Here is a 21,865-nt window from a genome sequence, read left to right as displayed (position 1 = left end):
TGAAACCATTGATCCTCGACTCAATGATCCAAAGTCTAAAAATATTTTAGATTAGGATTTTAGGATTTTAAGTCTCACTGGTATGATCTCATCATGATCTTAAAGTCATTGTCCTAATCTATGAGGTTCATCACAATCTTACAGCAAATGATGAAACAAAATGCCTTATTTTATTCATAAATAAATAATGTCAATATATGAGTTAGAAAATATTACAAAATAGTCTCTATTGCATCAACTATGTGATTGGCTTGTAGGACACTAATCTTTCAATCTCCCATTTGCACTATAGTCAATCATCTTTGTATTTAATATCCATACAATCAAGATGGCAATCAAATTGCTGTTGAGACAATGCTTTAGTGAATGGATCTGTTAATTGTTTTTTTGCATCTACTCGTTCTGTAGTCACATCTTTTCTCTTAATTTCTCGAATGAGGTAGAAGCGTCTTAGGATGTGCTTGGATTTATGATGAGACTTTGGTTCCTTTATTTGAGCAATAGCATCAGTATTATCACAATAAAGTGGCATGGATTGTTCAATCTCTGGAATCGCACCCAACACGATGATGAACTTCTTCAATCAGACAGCTTTCTTAGTAACTTCATTAACAGAATTGTACTCTATCTCAGTGACTGAGTTAGCTACAGTTTGTTGTTTAAAACTCTTCCAACTCACTGTCTTTTCATTCAGAGTAAATATATATCATGATATGGATTTGCTATCATCTGGATCAGATTGAAAGCTAGAATCTATATAGCCCTCTAGTTTCAAATCAAATCCTCGATATGCGAGAAAAATATCTTTAGTCCTTAAGTACTTCAGAATATTTTTTACAGCTTTCCAAGGATCTTCTCTTAGATCAGTCTGAAATTTGCTAGATATGCCTAAAGTGTAAGTCACATCAGGCCTAATACATAATGATCGCTGTTGTGGGTGGTCAAAAATAAAAAACCTAACTCAAACTATATAGATAGGATAAGTTGGAATCGTATCCTCAGAGATCAAAGGGCTGAGTTATATTTAATTAAAATAAATATGAAGGATTTAGATTTTAAAATTTTTAAGAGAATAAAAGAAACAAGTTTGATAGAAATAAAGTTGAGAAAAATCAAGTAGAAGAAAGTGCCTCAAGTTTTAGAATCCATCCTTTAATTATAGATCAGTATTCTAATCAAAGCAATCTAAATCACTACAAACTACAAGCCGTAGTAATAATAAAAAGATGAATATATGATTTTGCTCTCAACATAGCTTATCTCACTGAGCATGAATCGTATCTTTAGATTACGACTCGTCTCTATGTAGTTATAAACTATTCGAGATCAAGTACCATAAAATAAAAAAAACTACTATTGGAACACATAAATAGGATCACAGAAAATATTCATGTTTGCTAAATATTCAATATCATTCAAAAATAAAGAAATCTTGTAATGTTCAAGTAGTTGATTGCATAAAGAAAATACATAATAAGATCAGAAAATGAAATATAAATCTGGATTGAAGGACTTCATCTACTTCCCCGAGGATGAAGGGTTTAGCTACTCATGGATTGGATCTCGCTCGCCATCAAAAGTTCCATCTTTTTTGAAGGTTGAAGAAGAATTTGAAGATGTAGCAGAACCTCCTTATGCCACTCCAAAACTCTTTCAAAACTTCAGACCCTTAACTTCCCTCTCTTCCTCTCTCTTTTTCTCTACAAGTTTCTCTTAATTTTTGTTCTCTTTTTTTTCTCCTCTCTATCCCCCTTTTTATAGCTTTCATGGCCCCCTAAGTCCTAGCTGTATTCAATATCCTGATTCCTCAAGAATTACTACACCTTACAGGACTCCTTGCCGCGTTAAACCTCTCGAACTTGCGTCCCAAGCGCATCCTACATGAACAAAATTTTTTGGTCATTGGATTTCGATCAAACACCCCAAATCACGCTTCATCAGCGCCTTATCAAAGTCGGAAATCACATTGGCCGTTCAATCACGCTTGATCTTTGTTCTGGGCTGTCGGATGGCACAAAAATAAGCTTTCAGTTTAGCTCTCCCAACCAGCAACAGCTCCTTACTGTCGGATCGTGCAAGAGATGCTTTGGATCGTTGGATCGTGCCTAAATGAGTGGGCCACTACTAATGGATATGGAAGAGCGCTTCTTTAGCCATTCATCAGGTATTTCAAATCCTCCTTAGCCATTCAATGGCGCAAAAATCTTCCACCCTCCTGCACCGTGTGTGAACCACTGCACTGTTCTGTGGACCGTGCATGGATTGACCGGCTGGTCCATGGTGAACCAATTCGGCTTGGGTCGGTTTTGAGCTGGGTTGTGGGCCTCTTTAGGTCTCCATTTTAAGTGCCATATGCTTCCTAGGCTTGCGAATCGAGTTCTTTATAATTATGAGCATTTTTTCTGCAAAAGATAAGAAGCAGCATCAATTTCTAAGGAATAAAGATCAATTATTATACATTTTGATGATTTTAGTAATATGTTTATGGTACTTATTAGATCCTCCAATTTGAACTTTGCTCGTCTTCGAATAAAATAAATAAATCAGTAATGTGTACTGACTCGTCCTTGAATTAAAAGTTATCCTAGGCACTCCTAAAGGCCACCGATATCCGGCTAGACTATTAAAGAGGTACTTAATTGGATTACTGATTCGACTCAGTTACTGGTTGAGTATTAGTCACAAAAATTTTTAAAAAACTTCTTTCACCAACTCTCTACTCTATTCTTTAAGTCCTCTAACTTGATGTGAGAGGTTTTATTGTCTTTTTACAATTTAATCCCCTTATTATCTTTTTTTTTTTCAAAAAGTGTCTGGTGTAATATCTTAGCCTCTTGAGCCTTCTAGTTGGTCCTTGTAGCAAGCTTTTGGCCAATGACTCTTAAACCAGTTAGCTTTAGGGTATTAAGTGTGAAACATCCTCAGGGCTTACTGACTTGAGTCCAATAAAAGCTATGAGGTGAGATTGACTCTATAACAGGTCTCTTGACATCCTCATCTTTTGACGTGAACCATAATGCTTAGGTGAAGAGGCTCGATTACTTAGTGAGATAATGCTAAATCTTTTTTTTTTAATTTAAAAAATAAGGGATACTTTTTTGCATACCTTGATCTTTCCATCCATATTCTCATGAAGCAGATTCTTCATTGAGATAGGTAGGAAGAGAGTTCTAGAATCACTCAAAAATTTGGTCTGATCTAAATCTTACCATTTATTTGGTTTTTTTAATAATTTGCCCCTCAATGTTTCTAAAATTATCTAAACTGTTAATCATTTATTGATTAGGGTATCTAATTAACTTCAAATCGAGACAATTTGGATACACAAAACTAATTATTTCTGATCATATGTGAGGACTTGATTAAATTAGTTATTCTCTCTCCCAACTTAAATGACATTGTCCTCAATGGAGGAGAGAAATAGAGTGTGATAGATAAATAGAAAAGAAAAGGAGAGATATCTCTTGGGAGGAACATGCTTTTGGCTCAATAGGTGTTTGTCAGAAGTCCATCGAGCATTTATATCTTGATCAATTTGTATTTCAAAGATAACCTAAAATGAAAAATAAAAAAAATAAAAAAATTGGGTTGTCTCTCAAAAAATATCAAGTTTAATGTCTTCAACCAGACATCGTGAAGCTTATTGTCATGCATGTACTGGTTCTACCAAATTGGTGGAGTCAATTAGTCTTTCATTACTAATTCCGTCCTCATATGGCTTCAAATATTGACCATTGACTTTAAAAGTGTTGCCATTTTGGGGATTCTAGATTTCAATCGCTCTATGAGGGAATATTTGGATTACCATGAACGGTCCATCCCAATGAGAACGAAGCTTACTGGGGAAGAGGTGTAATTTGGAGTTGAACAGCCACACTTTTTGGTCGAGTTCAAACACTTTCCTAAAGATGTATTTGTCATGAAATGCTTTTGTTAGAACCTTATAAATTCGTGAATTTTCATATGCCTCATTGTGGAGCTCCTCTAATTCATTCAATTGGAGCCTCCTATTAGAGCCCGCTTTCTTCGTATCGAAATTAAATTTCTTTATAGCCCATAGTGCGTGGTGTTCCAACTCAATCGATAAATGGCAGGCTTTTTTGAATACTAAGTGGTACGGAGACATGCCTATAGGGGTTTTATATGCGGTGCGGTAGGTCCATAGTGCATCATTTAATTGAAGGGACTAATCCCTTCTGTCAGGCCTAATCATTTTCTTCAAAATATGCTTAATTTCCCTATTGGATACCTCGACCTGACCATTAGTTTGGGGTGGCAGAGGGTGGCTACTTTATGTGTGAACCATATTTTCTTATCAATATTTCAAAGTGTCGGTTCGTAAAGTGAGTGCCCCCATCACTAATGATGTTCTCGAGAAGCCAAAACGACTGAAAATGTTGTGTTGAATAAATTTGATCACCACCTGGTGATCGTTGGTTCTAATTACTATGGCCTTTATCCATTTTGACACATAATCAACTGCTATCAGGATATATTCATATCCGTGAGAGGCTGGAAAAGGTTCCATAAAATTAACCCCCAAACATCAAAGATCTCAGCAACTAAAATAGGGGAGAGGGGCATCATGTCCTTCCTAGAAGTATTTCCTGATTGTTAGCACTTAAGACAGCTGCAGTCAAATGCGTGTGCATCATTGACAAGCGTTGGCTAGTAGAATCCACTTTGCAGCACCTTTGCTGCAGTTTTTTTTCCACTGAAGTGTCCCCCACAAGCTTGAGAGTGGCAGAAGGTCAAAATACTATGAAACTCACTCTCGGGCACACAATGACGAATTACTTGGTCCAGGCAGTGTTTAAACAGTTCAGGTTCTTCCCAAAAGTAGTGTTTGATTTATGTGAAGAACCTTTTCTTCTCCTATTTTGGACCAATGAGAAGGGGTTTGTCTTGTGGCTAAGTAATTAATGATATGGGCAAACCAAGGAGGATTATTGAAAGAGATTGTGAAAAGCTGCTCATCAAGAAATCCATCCTTGACCATATCGATGCTTGGGGTGTGTTCAACTAAGATCTTGAAAATGTGGTCTGCTATCACATTCTTTGAACCTTTATTGTTTTTGATTTTTAAATCAAACTCTTGTAAGAGAAAGATCCATCTGATCAGCCTAAGCTTTGTATCTTTCTTTGGAGTAGATGCCTTAAGGCTGCATGATCTGAGTATATGATGACCTTTGACCCTAGAAGATATGAGCGAAATTTGTTTAGGGCAAACAGAATGGCTAGCAACTCTTTCTCGGTGGTGGTATAATTCAGTTGCGCATCCGAAAAGATTTTACTAGCATAGTAAATCACGTGTGGTTCCTTATTTGCTCTTTGCCCTAACATTGCATCGATCGCGAAATCGGATGCATTGCACTTGATTTCAGAGGGCCTAATGATAGGTGTTGTTGTCAAGGCAGTGTGAAGTGTGTGGAAGGCTTTGGCACAGTTGTCATCAAAAAGATAAAGGGAGTGTCCTTGGCAAGCAAGTTGCATAAGAGTCGAGAAATTTTGCTAAAGTCTTGGATGAATTTCCTATAGAATCCTGCATGACCAAGAAAGGATCATATTTGTTGGACCGAAGTTGGAAGTGGTAGTTTAGAAATTATTTCAACCTTCATCTTGTCTACCTCGAGCCCCCTCTCGGATACAATGTGTCCCAAAATGATTCCTTCCTAAACCATAAAATGGTTCATCTTCCAACTCAGGATTAGGTATGTTTCCTTGCAACGCTTCAACACTTCATATAGATTCTGAAGACAGTTCTTAAAAGTGGTTTCAAATGCAGAAAAGTTGTGCATGAAGACCTCGAGGAATTTATCTATCATGTCTGAAAAAATGGTCAGGATGCATCGCTGAAAGGTAGCAGATGCATCACAAAGTCCAAAGGGCATGCGCCGAAATACGAACGTGCCATAAAGATATATGAAGGTGGTCTTTTCTTGATCGTTCGAGAATATAGAAATTTGATTGTATCCTGGATAGCCATCCAAAAAACAAAAGAAACTTTGGCCTGCCAATCGTTCTAGGATTTGGTCAATAAAAGATAAAAGAAAATGATCCTTCCTAGTAACGACATTTAATTTTTTGTAATCGATGCACACTTGCTATCCAGTAGTTGTGCGAGTGGGCAATAGTTCACCTTCATCATTCTCTACAACAATAATACCCGATTTTTTAGGTACTACCTGTGTGGGGCTGATCCATTTGCTGTTGGATATTGGGTAGATAATCCCAGCATCTAATTACTTTATGACTTCCTTTTTGACTACCTCCTGTATGTTAGGGTTCAATCTCCTCTGCATATCTCTATAGGTTTTGCATCAGACTCGCAGTGAATGTGGTGCATGCAGATAGAGGGGTCTATGCCTTTCAGATCGGCAATAGATCACCCAATTGCTTCTTTATGTTCCTTTATAACATCAATGAGCTGGGCTTCCTGAGCAACAGTCAAGTCTGATGTAATGATCACCGAAAGGGTGTCATTGGGTCCTAAGAATGCATACTTGAGGGTATCAGGAAGTGGCTTTAGTTCTAAAGTGGGTGGCGATTCTAGCTAAGGAGCTATTGGGATGCTAGCTAATTCGGGTATGGCTCATAGTTTATACTCTATGGCGGAGTGGTCTTTGAAGTGGGTGGTTCTAACAGGGCATTCACTTCGTCTATGTTCCCATCTACATCAAAATTGTTAATCGCCCACTTTGAAATGAGCCAAACAAACCTCAAAGGATTTTGTGACAAAATTAAGGGAATGGCTTCCTCTGTTAGATCTTTAATTATATCAACTTCGAAACAACTCTCAGTTTGTAGTCCTTGGGAAGTATTGAACACATTCAATCTCAATTTTTTATTTCCAAACGAAACATCCATGACTTCCGTCCTATAGTTGTTGCATGCGTTGGCTGTTGTTAGGAAGGGTCGTCCTAAGATGATAGGGATTTGGTTAGGATTGCCACCAGATTCTATGTCCAATATTAGAAAATCTACAGGAAAGTAGAACTCATCTATCTTTACCAGAACATCCTCAATCATTCCATGCGGTACTTTGACGGATCTATCAGCTAATTGTAGGGTGACTGAGGTGGGTTTCAGCTCATCAAATTCAAAGAAGTCATGCACTGAACTAGGCAAAAAGTTTAAGCTTATCCCTAAATCCAATGGAGCTTTCTCGATATGTAGGTCATCTATGATGCAAGAGATGATAGGGACACCTGGATCCTTAAGCTTAGGGGGGATAGCATGTTGGAAGATTGAACTGGCTTGTTTAGTGAGGCAAACTTTTTTTGGAATTTGTGCTCTAGATTTGTATTTTTGTGTGTACAAATCCTTTAGAAACTTGACATAGGTTGGGACTTGTTTTATTGCATCGAGAAGGGGAAGATTGATTTGGACTTGCTTAAATAGTTTCATCATTTTGTCCAATTTTTCTTATTGAATGGTGTAGGAGATTCTAAACCACTCGACAATGGAGCTTTAGATGCGGGTACTAGAGGAGTTGGTTCATCCCTCTTCTTGGAGTCTTTTTCCTTTTTAGATGGTTCGATTTTGGTAGGGTTTGAGTTCTCGGCTCGTTGGTTCTTCTTGGCTGTTCTAAGACCTTCTCGTTTCTCAAGATCGTTACTGATTTAGTATGCTCAGGAAAGCTTTCGTGGGCGTTAGAGCTTTCAGCCATGTACTACCCCTTTGGATTGCTTATGGATTGGTGAAGGGATTGCTTATGGATTGGCTGGGCTATTTTTCCTCCTCTCTCCTACTGAAGGCTATAACTAGTTGACCTATTTGGGCCTCTTAGCTATCGATTGCGTGTGGGAGTGAAGGATCTGGGTGTTGACTTCTAATCGTTCCAACGCTTTCAAGACCTCCTCAAAAGCTGAATTATGTGCAGTGGTGGAAGGTTGAGGAGCATTTTGGCACGGAGGGTAGGATGTGTTCTGATATTGTCTTCTGGTAGTTGGGTCTGTGGGTCATTGGGTTAAACAGAGGTCGTGGTTTTCAGGAGAAGTTTGGATGATTTGTCCAGCCAGGATTGTAAGTATTTGAATATGGGTTGTTATCTGATCTGGGAGCAATCTGGATTTGGGCCTGATAAATTTGCTCCTGCATAAACTCAAAAAATTGATGTGCGGCTGGACAATCACCCACAAAATGGGTTGGACTCGAACAAATGGCACAAACATCTTGCACGTGTGGATGGGGTGGAGGTTTGCCCGACTTGTAGTCGGTTAAGTTTTTGTGATAGTTCATCCACCTCACTGTGGATGTTTATGGAATGGCCTACTTCGTAAATTCCACCTCTTTTTGGTCCAATCATGGGAGTCTCTATGGGCGGCAGATATGTAGTGTTTGGAGTTTTCGCTAAGGGTCTCAAATAGTTGTCAGGCCTCATGTTCATTTTAGAGCATAAATGTTCCACCACACGAGGCATCAACTATCTGTCGATGCTTTTCTGATAGACCATCATAAAAGCGTTAGACTGGTTGTCATTTGGGTACGTCGTGGTGTGGACATTTACGAATTAGGTCTTTGAGTCTCTCCCAAATCTCATGGAACATTTTTCCATCCATTGGGAAAAATTGGCAATGACTTTTCTAATCTGGTTTGTCTTTTTAACGGAGAAGTATTTTTTGAGAAATTCTCTCTGAAGTTGGTCCCAGATTGAAATTGTTATCGAGTCTAGGGAGTTTAGCTAGTACTTGGCCTTGTTCTTAAGAGAAAGCTGGAACAATTTTAACCTAAGGACATCATCAGGGAAATTCTGAATTTTGATAGTGGAGCATATCTCAAGAAATTCATCAAGATGTTTGTAGAAAGAAGGTAACATTTGAATGACACCGGACTTAATCTCATATTGGGAGGTCTCTATAGGGGGCACCTGAATACAAGGAGAATATGTATATGAAGATGGGGTGAAATACTCTTTTTCAATTGACAAGGAGGGTTGGGTTCATCTAGTTCAGCCATATTCCTAGATCAAATTGTTTTGAGGGTCTTTTCAATTTCTTAGTCTAATGGTTGCAATTCTGTTTGTAAAGATCAATGACCAAGCATACAACAAAGAGTTCAATTTTTTTTTTGAAGAAGAAAAGAGAAGATGAAAGGAGAAAGAAAGATGAATTCTAAAGATGAGAATCTAAAGAGTCCTAAATCTATGAGAGAGAAGAATTAGTTAATGTTTGATGTTAATTGCAATCAAGTTAAACAAGAATAGACTCTCTATCCTAGGGTTAACTTAGATCCAGACAGCTTCTAACTATTCCAACGTCATCTTCGAGCACTCCAAGTGCGAACTTAATCAACTAACTGGTCAGGTAAGTATAAGGTTGGTGGGGGTCCCCCTGTTGCTTTTCTTAGACACCAAGTTGGTCAGATCAGTGAATGAAATCAATTAAATAATCACCTTTCTTTGGGACGTAGTCTCTGAATCATTTTTCTAGACACCAATTGATCAACTAGATCCGATCTGGTTCAACTTTTCGATTCTTTTGTCCTATTGAGTTCGAATTCCTTAGGGGCTAACGTCTAATTGATTTTAATAGGATTAGGATTTATGCAAGACGCAAGGAACTTATTTGTGGGCCAAGGAAGGGTGATGAAATCCCCACCTTATCTTGTTTAGGATTTGTGCCCTTAAGATGTGTTATGAAGATGCTATGCAAAGAAACAAGATGTCCAAGCAAAATTTTTTTTTGGTTTTAATATCACTATATGTATTATGCAATTTTTTTTATATTTTTTTTATGTTGAAACAATCGTGCCAATGATCCCAGCAACGGTGCCAAAATTTGATCGGTGTCGTGGACGGTCAAAAATAAAAAAATCTAACTCAAACTATATAGATAGGATGAGTCAGGATCGTATCCTCAGGGATCAAAGAGCTGAGTTGTGTTCAATTAAAATAAATATGGTGAAGGATTTAGATTTTAGAATTTTTAAGAGGAATAAAAGAAATAAGTTTGATAGAAATAAAGTTGACAAAAATCAAGTAGAAAGTGCCTCGGGTTTTCGAATCTATCTTTTAATCGTAGATTAGTATTCTAATCAAAATAATCTAAATCACTATAAACTACAAGCCGTAGTGATAATAAAAAGATGAATTTATGATCTTGCTCTCAACATAGCTTATCTCGCTGAGTACGAATCGTATCCTTGGATCACGACTCGTCTTTACATAGTCATAAACTATTCAAAATCAAGTATCATAAAACAAAAAAAACTACTATTTTAACATATGAATAGAATCACAGAAAATATTCATGTTTGCTAAATATTCACTATTATTCAAAAATAAAGAAGCCTTACAATGTTCAAGTAGTTGATTGTATAAAGAAAATACACAATAAGATCAAAAAATAAAATACAAATCTGGATTAAAGGATTTCATCGACTCCCTTGAGGACGAAGGATTTAGCTGCTCATGGATTGGATTTCGCTCGCCATCAAAAGCTCTATCTTCTTTGAAAGTTGAAGAAGAAGAAGAACTTGAAGAAGAAGATGCAGCAGAACCTCCTATGCCATCCGAAAATTCTCTTTCAAAACTCCAGACCCTTAACAACTTCCCTCTCTTTCTCTTTCTTTTTCTCTACAATTTTCTCTTAATTTTTGCTCTCTTTTTTTTGTCCTCTCTGTACCCATTTTTATAGCTTTCATGGCCTCCTAAGTCCTGATCGTATTCACTATCCTGATTCCTCAAGAATTACCACACCTTACAGGACTCCTTGCCGCGTTAAACCTCTCGAACTCGCATCCCAAGCGTGTCCTGCGTGAACAAAATTTTTTGGCCATTGGATTTCGATCAAATGCCCCAAATCATGCTTCATCAGTGCCTTATCAAAGTCGAAAATCACACTGGCCATCCGATCATGCTTGATCTTCGTTCTGGGCTATCGGATGGTGCAAAAATAAGCTTTCGGTTCAGCTCTCTCAGCTAGCAACAGCTCCTCACTGTCGGATCGCGCAAGAGATGCTTTGGACCATTGGATCGCACCCAAATCAGTGGGCCACCACCGATGGATATGGTAGAGCGCTTCTTCAGCCATTCATCAGGTGTTTCAAATCCTCAGCCATTTGATGGCAGAAAAACCTTCTGCCCTCCTGCACCGTGTGTGAACCACTGCATTGTTTTGTGGACCGTGCATGGATCAATCGGTTGGTCCATGTTGAACCGACTGGGCTTGGGCTGGTTTTGAGCTAGGTTTTGGGCCTTTTTTGGTCTTTATTTTAAGTGCAATCTACTTCCTAGGCTTGCGAATCGAGTTCTTTATAATTATGAGCTTTTATTCTACAAAAGATAAGGAGCATCAATTTTTAAGGAATGAAGATCAATTATTATACATTTTGATGCTTTTAGTGATATGTTTGTGGTACTTATCACATAGCATGACATACATAATAAATTTTACAGTCGAAGCATAAGAGAGAATTTATTCTTTCTTTTTCTTCAGGTATCTTAGGAGATATCTTCTTGGAGAGATGTATGCTTTGACTCATAGGCCGGTAGTCTCTTTTACTTTCCTCCATGTTGAATCTTTTCAATATGAGGTCTATGTACCTAGACTGGTACAAGTCTCGCATCTTTTTAGATCTATCTCTATAGATCTTTATACTAAGTATATAGGATGCATCTTCCAAATCTTTCATGGAAAATTTCTTTGATAGTTAAGTTTTGATCGATCGCAACATTAAAATATTATTCTCAATAAGAAGTATGTCATCTACATACAAAATCAAGAAGATAATGGCACTCCTACTAGTCTTTTTATATACACATGGTTCATCTATATTTTTGATAAAGCCAAACTCTGACTATTTCATCAAAGCGGATGTTCCAGCTCCTCGATGCCTGTTTTAATTCATAAATGGATTTCTTAAGCTTGTATACTTGATTTGTCCTTCCACTAGAGACAAATCTCTCTGATTGAGATATGTAAACTTCTTCCTCAAGAAAATCATTAAGGAAGACTGTTTTTACATCCATCTGCTATATCTCATAATCATAATATGCGATATTGCAAGTAAAATCTGAATAGACTTGAGCATTGTCATTGGTGAAAAAGTTTTATCATAGTCAATTCCTTGCTTGTGCCTAACACTTTTTGCCATTAGCCTAGTCTTGTATATTTCAACTTGGCCATATGCTCCAATTTTCTTCTTGAAGATCCATTTATATTTTATTAGGGTCACACCTTCAGGTACATCAATCAAAGTCTATACTTGATTGGAATATATGGACTCCATTTCAGATTTCATGGCTTCGAGCCATCTGTCAAAGTCCTTATTCATGATTGCTTCTGGATAGGTCAGAGGATCATCATCCTTAATAATGTGGGTCTCGTTGTCATTCTTAATGACAAATCCATATCTTAAAGATACATTGTGCACTCTATTTGACCTTCGGAGAGGAGATGTGTATTGTGGATGTATCTCATCAGTGGATACTTCTGGTTGAGGAACCCCTTATGGACTATCCACAAGTGGCAGTGAGATAGTCTGTAGGTCTTGAACTTTTTCAAATTTCACATTTCTCCCAATCTTTTTCATGGATAAACTCTTTTTTCATGAAAGTAACATGTCTACTGACAAACATCTTTTATTCAGTAGGATGGTAGAAATAATATCCCATACTCTCCTTAGGATAACTTATGAACCTACACATATTTGATCTAGCACTAAGCTTGTCCAAAATTTCTTTTGACGCAAGCAGGCAAGCTTCATATTTTAAGATGTTTAAAATTGGATATTTTTTTTTTCATATCTCATATGGAGTGCTAGCAACAGATTTAGAAGGTATCCTATTTAAAATATATGCAGCAGTTTCTATGGCATATTCTCAGAAAGAGATAGGAAGATTAGTGAAGTATGTCATGCACTGCACCATATTTAATAAAGTGCGATTCCTTCTTTCTGATATATTATTTAATTGTGGTGTATAAGGAGTCCATTCAGAGAGTATCTTTTTCTTTAAGATAATCGAAAAAATCACTAGTCAAGTATCTCCTCGATCAGATTGAAAAATTTTAATATTTTTTTAGTTTTTTTTAACCATGCTTTGATGCTCTTTAAACTTATCAAAGACTTTGGATTTATGTTTCATTAAATCCATATATCCAAACCTTGATAAATCATTTATAAAAGTGATGAAATAGGAGCATCCTCTTCTGATTTGAGTTGTCATTGACCGACGTGCATCTGAATGTATAAGTCTTAACAACTTATCTGTCCTTTCTCCATGTCTCATAAATAAAAATTCAGTCATTTTGTTCATGAGACAAGATTCACAAATTTCTAATGATTTAAAATCATAAGGATTAAAAAACTCTTCTTTGTACAACTTATTTACAGGAACTCTTGTTTTCATCAATATGAAAAATATAATCATTGAGTGACTGAATAAAAAAGGCCATTTACCACATATGCATTGCCAAAAAAATTATTAATTGAAAAATAGAGCAACTATTGCCCTTTTCATTAATTTCAAATTCTTGTTGCAATAACAAAGGTACAGAAATAATATTTTCAATAAGCCTTGGCATGTAGAAATAATCTTCTAATTTTGATGTCTTGCTTCGAGGCAATTTCAACAAGTAGGTTCCAATAGCTTCAACACGAATGGACTCTCCACTAGCACCGAAAAGCTCGAAATCACCCTTATTCAGGCTTTGAATTCTCTATAGTCCCTGTAACGACTTACATAAATGAAAACTACAGATGGTATCCAATACCCAATAATCAGAAGCTGAATTTCTCAATAAAAAATTGATATGTATCATATACAGACCTTTGGATGCAACATTTGCATTATGCTTCAGACTTACAAGGTGGCTCTTGCAGTTTATCTAATGTCTTTGCTTGCCACAATGGTGATAGATACCATCATACTTCTTAAAGATGCTACGTTTAGAGTTCTACCTCTTCTTGTTCGAATGCTTCTTGCCTACCTTCTTCTTGGAGATCTTATCCATAAGAAGAAGAGGAGCCTTATCACTCTTGAAATGGTTCTCAGCTATCTTTAACATGTTAAGCAGCTCTGACAGATTAGTGTTCAGTTTGTTCATATAATAATTTATAACAAACTATGAGGACTTTGGAAGTGATTGCAGGATCAAATCCTGACTGTGCTCTTCATCCATGACAAATCCTAATTGATTCAATCAAGTGATCAAGTCAATTATCTTTAGCACATGAGCTTGCACGGATGTGCCCTCACTCATCCTCGCACGGAACAGTTGCTTCGATATCTCATATCTGGCACTCCTACTTTGCTCTCCATATAACTTCTTAAGGTTGAGTAGTATGGATTGAAGATTTATGTTTTTATGTTGCCTCTGTAATTCATTACTCATTGAGGCCAACATGATGCATTTGACAGTCATACTGTCATTTTGTCATATCTTATATGTGGTCCTTTCTTCTGTAGCATTTTCTTCGATCGAATCCGGATCAGGAGTATCAAGAATGTAGGAGACTCTCCTAAGTGAAAATTATTTTTAGGTTCCTTAACCAATCCACATAATTAGGACCGATCAAGTTGTTGGCATCCAATATGCCAGGTCGTGATAATGAAGATGTCATAATGTAGAACTATTCTACATAAATAAAGAATAATGTATAAGCAGATTACTCATGATGACGTGCATAACTAGATGAGGATTTATATCTAATTGTGTCTTTTACTATTTTATCGAATACCATAATCCTCTTTTGTGGTGAACAAAAAATCTTACTTGGTTTCTTCAGTGGGGTTGAGATCCCGATTTCCCATGAAAATTTTGTGGATAGTACAACAAACTTTCATGAGTTTAAGGGTAGGAAACTCCTTTCCAATTGCATCCCATATAATTCTCAACAATACTTTTGCCTCTATAATATTTATAGCTTTGTGGATAGCATAACGAGCTGTAATGTTTGTCGAATCTTCCATTTTTATATAGTCATACTTAAATAATGTTGCCCTTGTGGATTAGCACAACAAGGCAACACCAGTAACCATAAGTATCAATATGCATTAAGGCAACATCATACCAACCCTATAGCAAGTCTTGTGGATAGCACAATAAGCTTACTCTAGGTGTTGATATACTCTATTGACTCAGCATGAAGGAAGATATAGATAGTGTTCGTCACACTTCGGCATCATGACTTCACATAATTTTTATGAGGGACAATTGGTCTCATGCATATCCTAATATGAAACTTTATATGCTACAGTGTTTATAACATATAACGGATATCATAAAATAGACATGATCATATCCTAATCATATCATCATCTAGACCTTTGATTGAATCAATCAAGGAAGGCTCTCATACCACTGTAGGGTTGTGGTATGGCAGCGGAAGGGTGATGTTCAAAAATTTTTCTTTAATGAGCATCAAGATAATCGAACCCTATAACCCAGAAATTACTTGATACTTACAACCAAAGCAGAATTTAAATATTTTGTTCGGAAGCATACCTATGTTGGTCGACCAATTTCTATGAGGCATCCAAATGTTTGCCTCCAAGGATGATTCACATCGGACTCGATCAAAGACACTCTTTCAAGGAACTGTGTTGCTGAATCCTTCCTCCAAGAATTCTTTTAGCCTCTTTAGGATCAAACACTCGAGGATTTGGCTAGAACTCTCTCTCTTCCCTTAACTCTCTCTTTAATATCTCAAAATCCTTTCCCATTATCTTTCCTACTCCTGTTTGAATTTCTCTTGACTTGTCTTAATTTGGAAGACTTGTCTTAAGAGAAGGAAGAGAACCAGAATGGTTTTGATGCCTTGGACTCTCGGATGGGATCTCTATTTATATTTAGAGAGGAGACGCTACATAAACCAACGCATCCCAAGTCCACACGCCCCAAAATAATTTTCGTAGAAATATAGATAAGTTCCTTCATGTAGAAGAATTTCTTAAGGGTTAAAGGGCGCACCACTTTTCTTTCGAAGAAAAGTTTATATGTTGTTTCTGCATCAAAGGGATGTATATGTCTTTCTCATTCTGATAAGCTTCCATGCCATGCCATGTGGCATTGGATCTGATCCAATACCCATCAGATGGGCTTGAGAAGAGATGAGGGGACGCCAACCATTTGTCCAACACAGGACTCTTGGCACCAACATCAAGTAGAAATAGTTTTTTGCTTAGGTCTCTGTGTTAATTCTTGCTCCACGCCACCCAAGGGGCGTAGACATGGTCAAAAGGCCATCATTAGGCATGGAAGGGAGAGAGAAAAAAATCAGATGGCGCCTCTTTGGATCAGAGACCCAAAGCAGGATTTTAGTCCTTTCTCATGCCAAACAATAATCTGTGCCCAATATTTTCATATGCCAACTTCAGATAAGTCTTAGGCGTTTAGTCTTCGATATGTGGGCATGCAGATAAAGCTGAGGAGGTGCCATATCAGTCAGAGACCCATGATAGAAGAACTTTGGTCTTTCTCCACGCCATAAATAAATTAGTGCCATTAAACCTTGCGCCAAACACAAGGAAGAGTCCCAACCTATTTGGTCTCTTGGTTTTGGGTGTGGATGAGGCTAGGAGGCACCAACCCTTGGTAGCCCAACCTTGGCTTGACCAAATCCAAGTCCTATTCAGTTAGGTTGACCATATAAATAAGGTTCTAAATCAAATCCAATTTGATTTAGGAGTTAGGGTTAGCCACATATGCTAGCATGCTGAACAGCAACCTAACTTGGATCTAATGATCTATGACCTATTCTAAATAGATTCTTGACCAAATCCATTATGTGTGACCCATTGGATTCCACATCTAGCCAGCAGTAGGTCTAGTTGTATGTTGACCTAATTTAATTGGAAGCCTTCTAATCAATTTAGGTCCAAATCATGTCAATTCATGTTGATCTAAATGATTCATGAATTAAACTTTTTAATTTATAAATATCTACAAATCAAGATTGACGTCTAGCAATGTATCATGACTATTCGAAAAATGAGAAATTTAATTGAAATACTAAATATACCCTTCAGTTATAAGTTCTGTGCAATTCAATCCTTCGATTATCTCATATTCTGAATATGTTTATGAGTATGGAATCATGTCAAACTCAATTACATATTCATATCGATTATCCATCAATCAATGACGACTTTAATGATGAAATATTAGAAACTCTTTCTAATTTTTCATTTTGCTTTGATCAAAGACTTCCTGAGTTATCTAGAGATGATAACTTATAGGATGATATCTCCTCTTACTAGGAGTGATCGATTCCTTGTTGATCGACTTATATCCTTCATATATATTCCATCATATCCAAAACATGCTGTAAATGACTTAGTTATGAATGAGTATAAAACAAAAATATGGATTCATGTGCACAAGATTTTATGGTGGTCTCAGGTCTAAGAATCACTTGTATAACTCCCGCTAGAGAACTATCTTTTGACATATAAGTCTCCATAAGATGTTTTTTGTATGGATCAATTCAGTGAACTCATTCTCTAATGAGCATCCATATCATTGTATTAGTGTCTCCACACAAGTGATTGTGAGATCAATCACCCTCTCCGTCGAGCATACATAGAATATGCCAGTCTTATTGGAACCATTGATCTCCGACTCAATGATCCAAGAACTGAAAATATTTTAAATTTAGATTTTAGGATTTTAGATCTTACTGGCATGGTCTGATCATGATCCTAAAATTATTGTCCTAATTTATGGAGTTCATCACAATCTTGTAGCAAATGATGAAATAAGATGTCTCATTTTTTTCATAAATAAATAATGTTAATACAAGAGTTGGAAGATATTACAGAAAAGTTCTTATTATATCAACTATGCGATTGGCTTGCATGGCACTAATCTTTAAAATGAGGAGGTCAAATACCAAGTCATCTATTAGTTATTGAATGTTAAGATAGATTGGCGTCCATAGTTTAGAAGGGAGATGGAAGAGAGCCTTACATAGGAGTGTTTTCAATTATCAAGTCATCATTCTTAGTTTTCCTCCAAATAGAGGGGACAAATGCCTTCTGGAAGTGGGAATCACCAGAAATCTATTCTCTTCAGTATCTTTGCAGGTTTTTCACTTCAATGATTTGGTTTCTAAATATTTCAAAGGCCCTTTGGAGAACTCCTGTGCTTGCTGGGGAAGGTTACGATCATTACCTGGTTAGCATTGGGAAATAAGTTTTTAATATGTCAAGTCTTGCCACGGGAAAATGGTCAACCCCCACTGATGCTCCTTCTGTGGATATCAGAAAGAAATGATAAAGCACCTGCATGTGACAGGTCCTTTCATTAAAAGCTTTAGGACACTTTGGCAATTGCTGAAAATCAAACAGTGGCCAGCCAGCTTATCTTCCCATATAATGGTTTGGAGAAAACAAAAGGGTCAGATCAGCTTTTAGAAAGGGATGGAAGACTATTATTTCTGTGATCTGTTGGTTTATTTGGAAAGTGAACGTTTTTTTCTGAAACCTCGCTCTTCTTCTCCTTCTGTTCTTCAAAACATAAAATTTCTCTTTTTGGACTTAACCAGCACAAGTAGCAGGTAAAGCTAATGTGGCAATTAAGCCATCTCCTCAGGCATTAACTTAATCAGTTCCTCTGGTTCTGGATTATTTTCGTTTTGATGGTCTTCAGGCTATATCTTTTGGAAGTAGGAAGTAATCTGGTGGTAATTTCCTATTTCTTAATAAATTGCTGCACTGTTTCTATATATATATGCATGCATGCATGCATGTGTTTCGATGAGAAAAAGACGAGTGAACAGCATGTTATGTAAAATTAAAAGAAAAAGAAATTGAAACATAGTGGATGACTTGAATGGAAATGATAAAATGCATCCAGTAAACAAGCAGAAAACACAATAACCTGCTGCAAACATGACTGAAAAGGATACCTTAATGATGAGATTAGCAACCACAAAAATGATCCATCATTTAAGCATGCAGAATGTTTGCAAACCAACACCCTCTATCCAAAAACTAACTGTCAGCATGATGAAGCTCATTGCAAAATCAACGTCTGGTTGGATCTTCAAACACTTCAATTTCTCTTCCCTGTGACTTCTGCTACACTAGCGTAAATGTCATATTAGGACGTTACTGGCATCCACCTTCTAAGCTATAGTTCCAGACTAACAACTACTTTGTGTTATTTATAGATGTATGAAGAAGTAGAAAACAGGAGAATGAAGCACCACAAGGTCCAACTAAGAAATATTCTCATCCTTATGTTACAACACAGAATTAGTCGCCCCACTCTTATTAATGTATTAAATACCAATAAACCATGATTAAATTATCTGCAATTATTTTCCTCGAGTACGTGCATCATTATTGATAAAAATAAGATCACCAAATATTCTTCTAAAATCTCCCGGTCAACATCTGGGTCTCTTCCATTCTTTTCTCTTTGATGCCAGCTCTCTTTTTCAGATAATCTTCTTATAAATTATTCTAAAAAATCAATTCCATTAGAAAAGCTGATATGCTTGAGTCGGTTATAATTAACCGCTCATTTAAATTAGGTTTTGTGGATTGTAGTTCTATCTGTCTACAATTTCATCTTGTCCATCAAGTTGACACTTCTTGAGTTTGCATCCTTGAGTGCTGTTTGGAACAATCTTGGACAAAGAAGCCAGGGTTTGACTTTCAGTTGATGCCTGTTATTAAATGAAGCCAAAAAACGAAAGCAGCTACCTTGTTGCTTTGCTGCTAAACTTGGTAGAGATGATCTCAGACAACTAGAAACCCAAGGCTACTTATAATATGCTTCATCTTTTTATTGAAATTTCTGGTTCATTTCACTAATCTAATATTCTTATTCACTCTAGCCACTGGATCAAACTCTGTCACCATTATCCTTTTCTGAGCTGTCAATCCTTTAGTTGATTGAAATTAATCGTCAGCTTTCCGCTTCCTTAAGATACACAATCTCTTTACTTTTGAATGCCCTTTCATTTTCACTGCTGTAATCAATGAAAACCAACCATTTAATTTTTGAGTATTTTAACTTCGACATTTTCTAATACTTCTACTTCTTTCTATTTGTTTCGTGTTTCTTTCTTTAACATTCTTATGTCTAATGCTGCAGGGATGTTGGGCAAATCATCAGCATCACTGTTGCTGACCTTTGAATCCGCAGCATTTAGCCCCCTTTCATCTGTAGGTTGCTTGGTATAAATCTGATTTTTGGTGTTGACATCTATATTACATGTCCCCTGGTTGCAAGTTATATACAAATGCACCTAAGCTGTTAAATCAGCAAGATATAGGTTGAGAAAGCATGGACAAATATTTAGTGAGAATTTTGGGCTAAACTACCTTATTAAGCAAAGTTCATGGATAAGGAATGGTTTCTTTGTCTTGTAAATCCATTGAAAAATATAAGGAATTGATAGAAGTTCTAGAGCATCTATTATAACACATTTAGTGTAATGAACTCATGTGACATTTGTTGGTAAATTGATGCATTTTTGTACCTCTTTGTCATGGATTGATGTGCATATGTAAATCTTTGTATGAATGTATCTTTTGACTATATTGTGTATTATCTTGTTCCAGTCAGATGTATCAATTTCAACACCCAGTCTGGCATTGCTTATGCAGAAGCCACCATGTGGAGTAAGGCCCCATGTCCAAACAAATATAAATAGAGAAAGATGCCGCATTTTAAGCTGTACATTGAAAAGGTGGAAGATAAATTCAATTGGTCAAACAGAGGCAGTAGTGCTAGAAGATGAAGAGAAGAAAACATGGGAAGAATGCAAAGGGATGCTTTCCACATTAAGTTTTTCAGCTGAGGTGGCAGATGTGATGCTTCAGAAAGCATTTGGATGGATCCATTCACCTTATTGGGGTGAAGAGAAGAAGAAGGAAGTTCCAAGATATGAAATGGTAAATGAAGTATTGGAGTACCTGAAGGGCTTAGGCCTTTCTGATGATGATCGTCACAAATTACTTAAGAAGTTTCCTGAAGTGCTTGGATGTGATCTCAATGATGAAGTGAAGACCAATGTTGCCACACTAGCGAGGGAGTGGGGAATCAAAGGAAAAACTCTTCGAAATCTTCTTCTGCGGAACCCGAAAGTTTTAGGCTATAATGTGGACTGTAAGGGAGATTGCATGGCTAAGTGCACCCGGTGTTGGGTTCGGTTTTAGTATTTTTGTCTGCAGATTGGTATATACATTCATAATGTTTCGCAGTCATTACCCATGCATTTTGAGTTGACGTTCAGGTAAAAGCTATGCAGTTTAAAGATTAATATGTAGGAGGTCAAAAGTCAGTAAGCTAAACATTTTGGAAGGCCTTCTGTAGTTCTTTGCCATTTACGATGGATAAAGAGCACATTGATGTTTTATCTTGTTTTACAGATTGTGGAATGGGTCATGTCGATGACTTGAACACATTCAATTGTTTACCATCCCAGAGAACTTGTTTCCTATTAGAAGGTGTTGGGTATAAAATACCCACAGCTGAAGTTCTCAGCGGGATTGATCCTTGCAGGTTCCGTTCCCGATTTCAACCACAGGAAGACTCCGCCCGGACTCCTACGGGAGTCGGGCTCCGCCCACGATTTTGACCGCAAGGAGGATTCCGTTCGGACTCCCACGGAAGTCGGGCTTCGTCACCAACTTCAATTGTCCGGATTCTTACGGGAGCCGGGCTCCGTCCTCGACTCCAACGACTGCAGACAGACTCCGCCCGGACTCCTACGGGAGTTGGGCTCCATCCCCAACTTCAACTGCTGGTAAGCTCCGTCTCGACTCCTACGGGAGCCGGATTTCGCCCCTGACTTTAATTGCAGGAAGACTTTGCCCGGATTTCTACGGGAGTTGGGCTCCATCCGTAGGAGTACGGGCTCCGTCCCCAACTTCAACTGCTGGTAAGCTCCGTCCGGACTCCTACGG

General features: G+C 37.2%; 1 protein-coding gene across 3 annotated transcripts in view; it reads left to right on the top strand.

The window, feature by feature from the left end:
- LOC105057821 (uncharacterized) overlaps window positions 1-21,313 on the top strand; it is a 35,679-nt gene extending 14,366 nt beyond the window's left edge. Inside the window, exons 2-3 of one of the 3 annotated variants that reach the window (XM_010940525.4) lie at window positions 20,049-20,119; window positions 20,519-21,313. In XM_010940525.4, coding sequence (XP_010938827.1) covers window positions 20,051-20,119; window positions 20,519-21,115 — 666 coding nt within the window. In that variant the 5' untranslated portion in view covers window positions 20,049-20,050 and the 3' untranslated portion in view covers window positions 21,116-21,313. Of the gene's footprint in view, window positions 1-20,048; window positions 20,132-20,518 lie in introns of all 3 variants that reach the window. The other 2 variants (XM_010940524.3, XM_010940523.3) reach the window with 2 other exon arrangements.
- Window positions 21,314-21,865: the final 552 nt, after the last annotated feature.

Source organism: Elaeis guineensis, chromosome 8 (assembly GCF_000442705.2).
Source record: "Elaeis guineensis isolate ETL-2024a chromosome 8, EG11, whole genome shotgun sequence".
Taxonomy (NCBI): Eukaryota; Viridiplantae; Streptophyta; class Magnoliopsida; order Arecales; family Arecaceae; genus Elaeis; species Elaeis guineensis.
The sequence above is the reverse complement of the archived record's forward strand: the minus strand, read 5'-3'. Positions and strand labels throughout refer to the sequence as shown.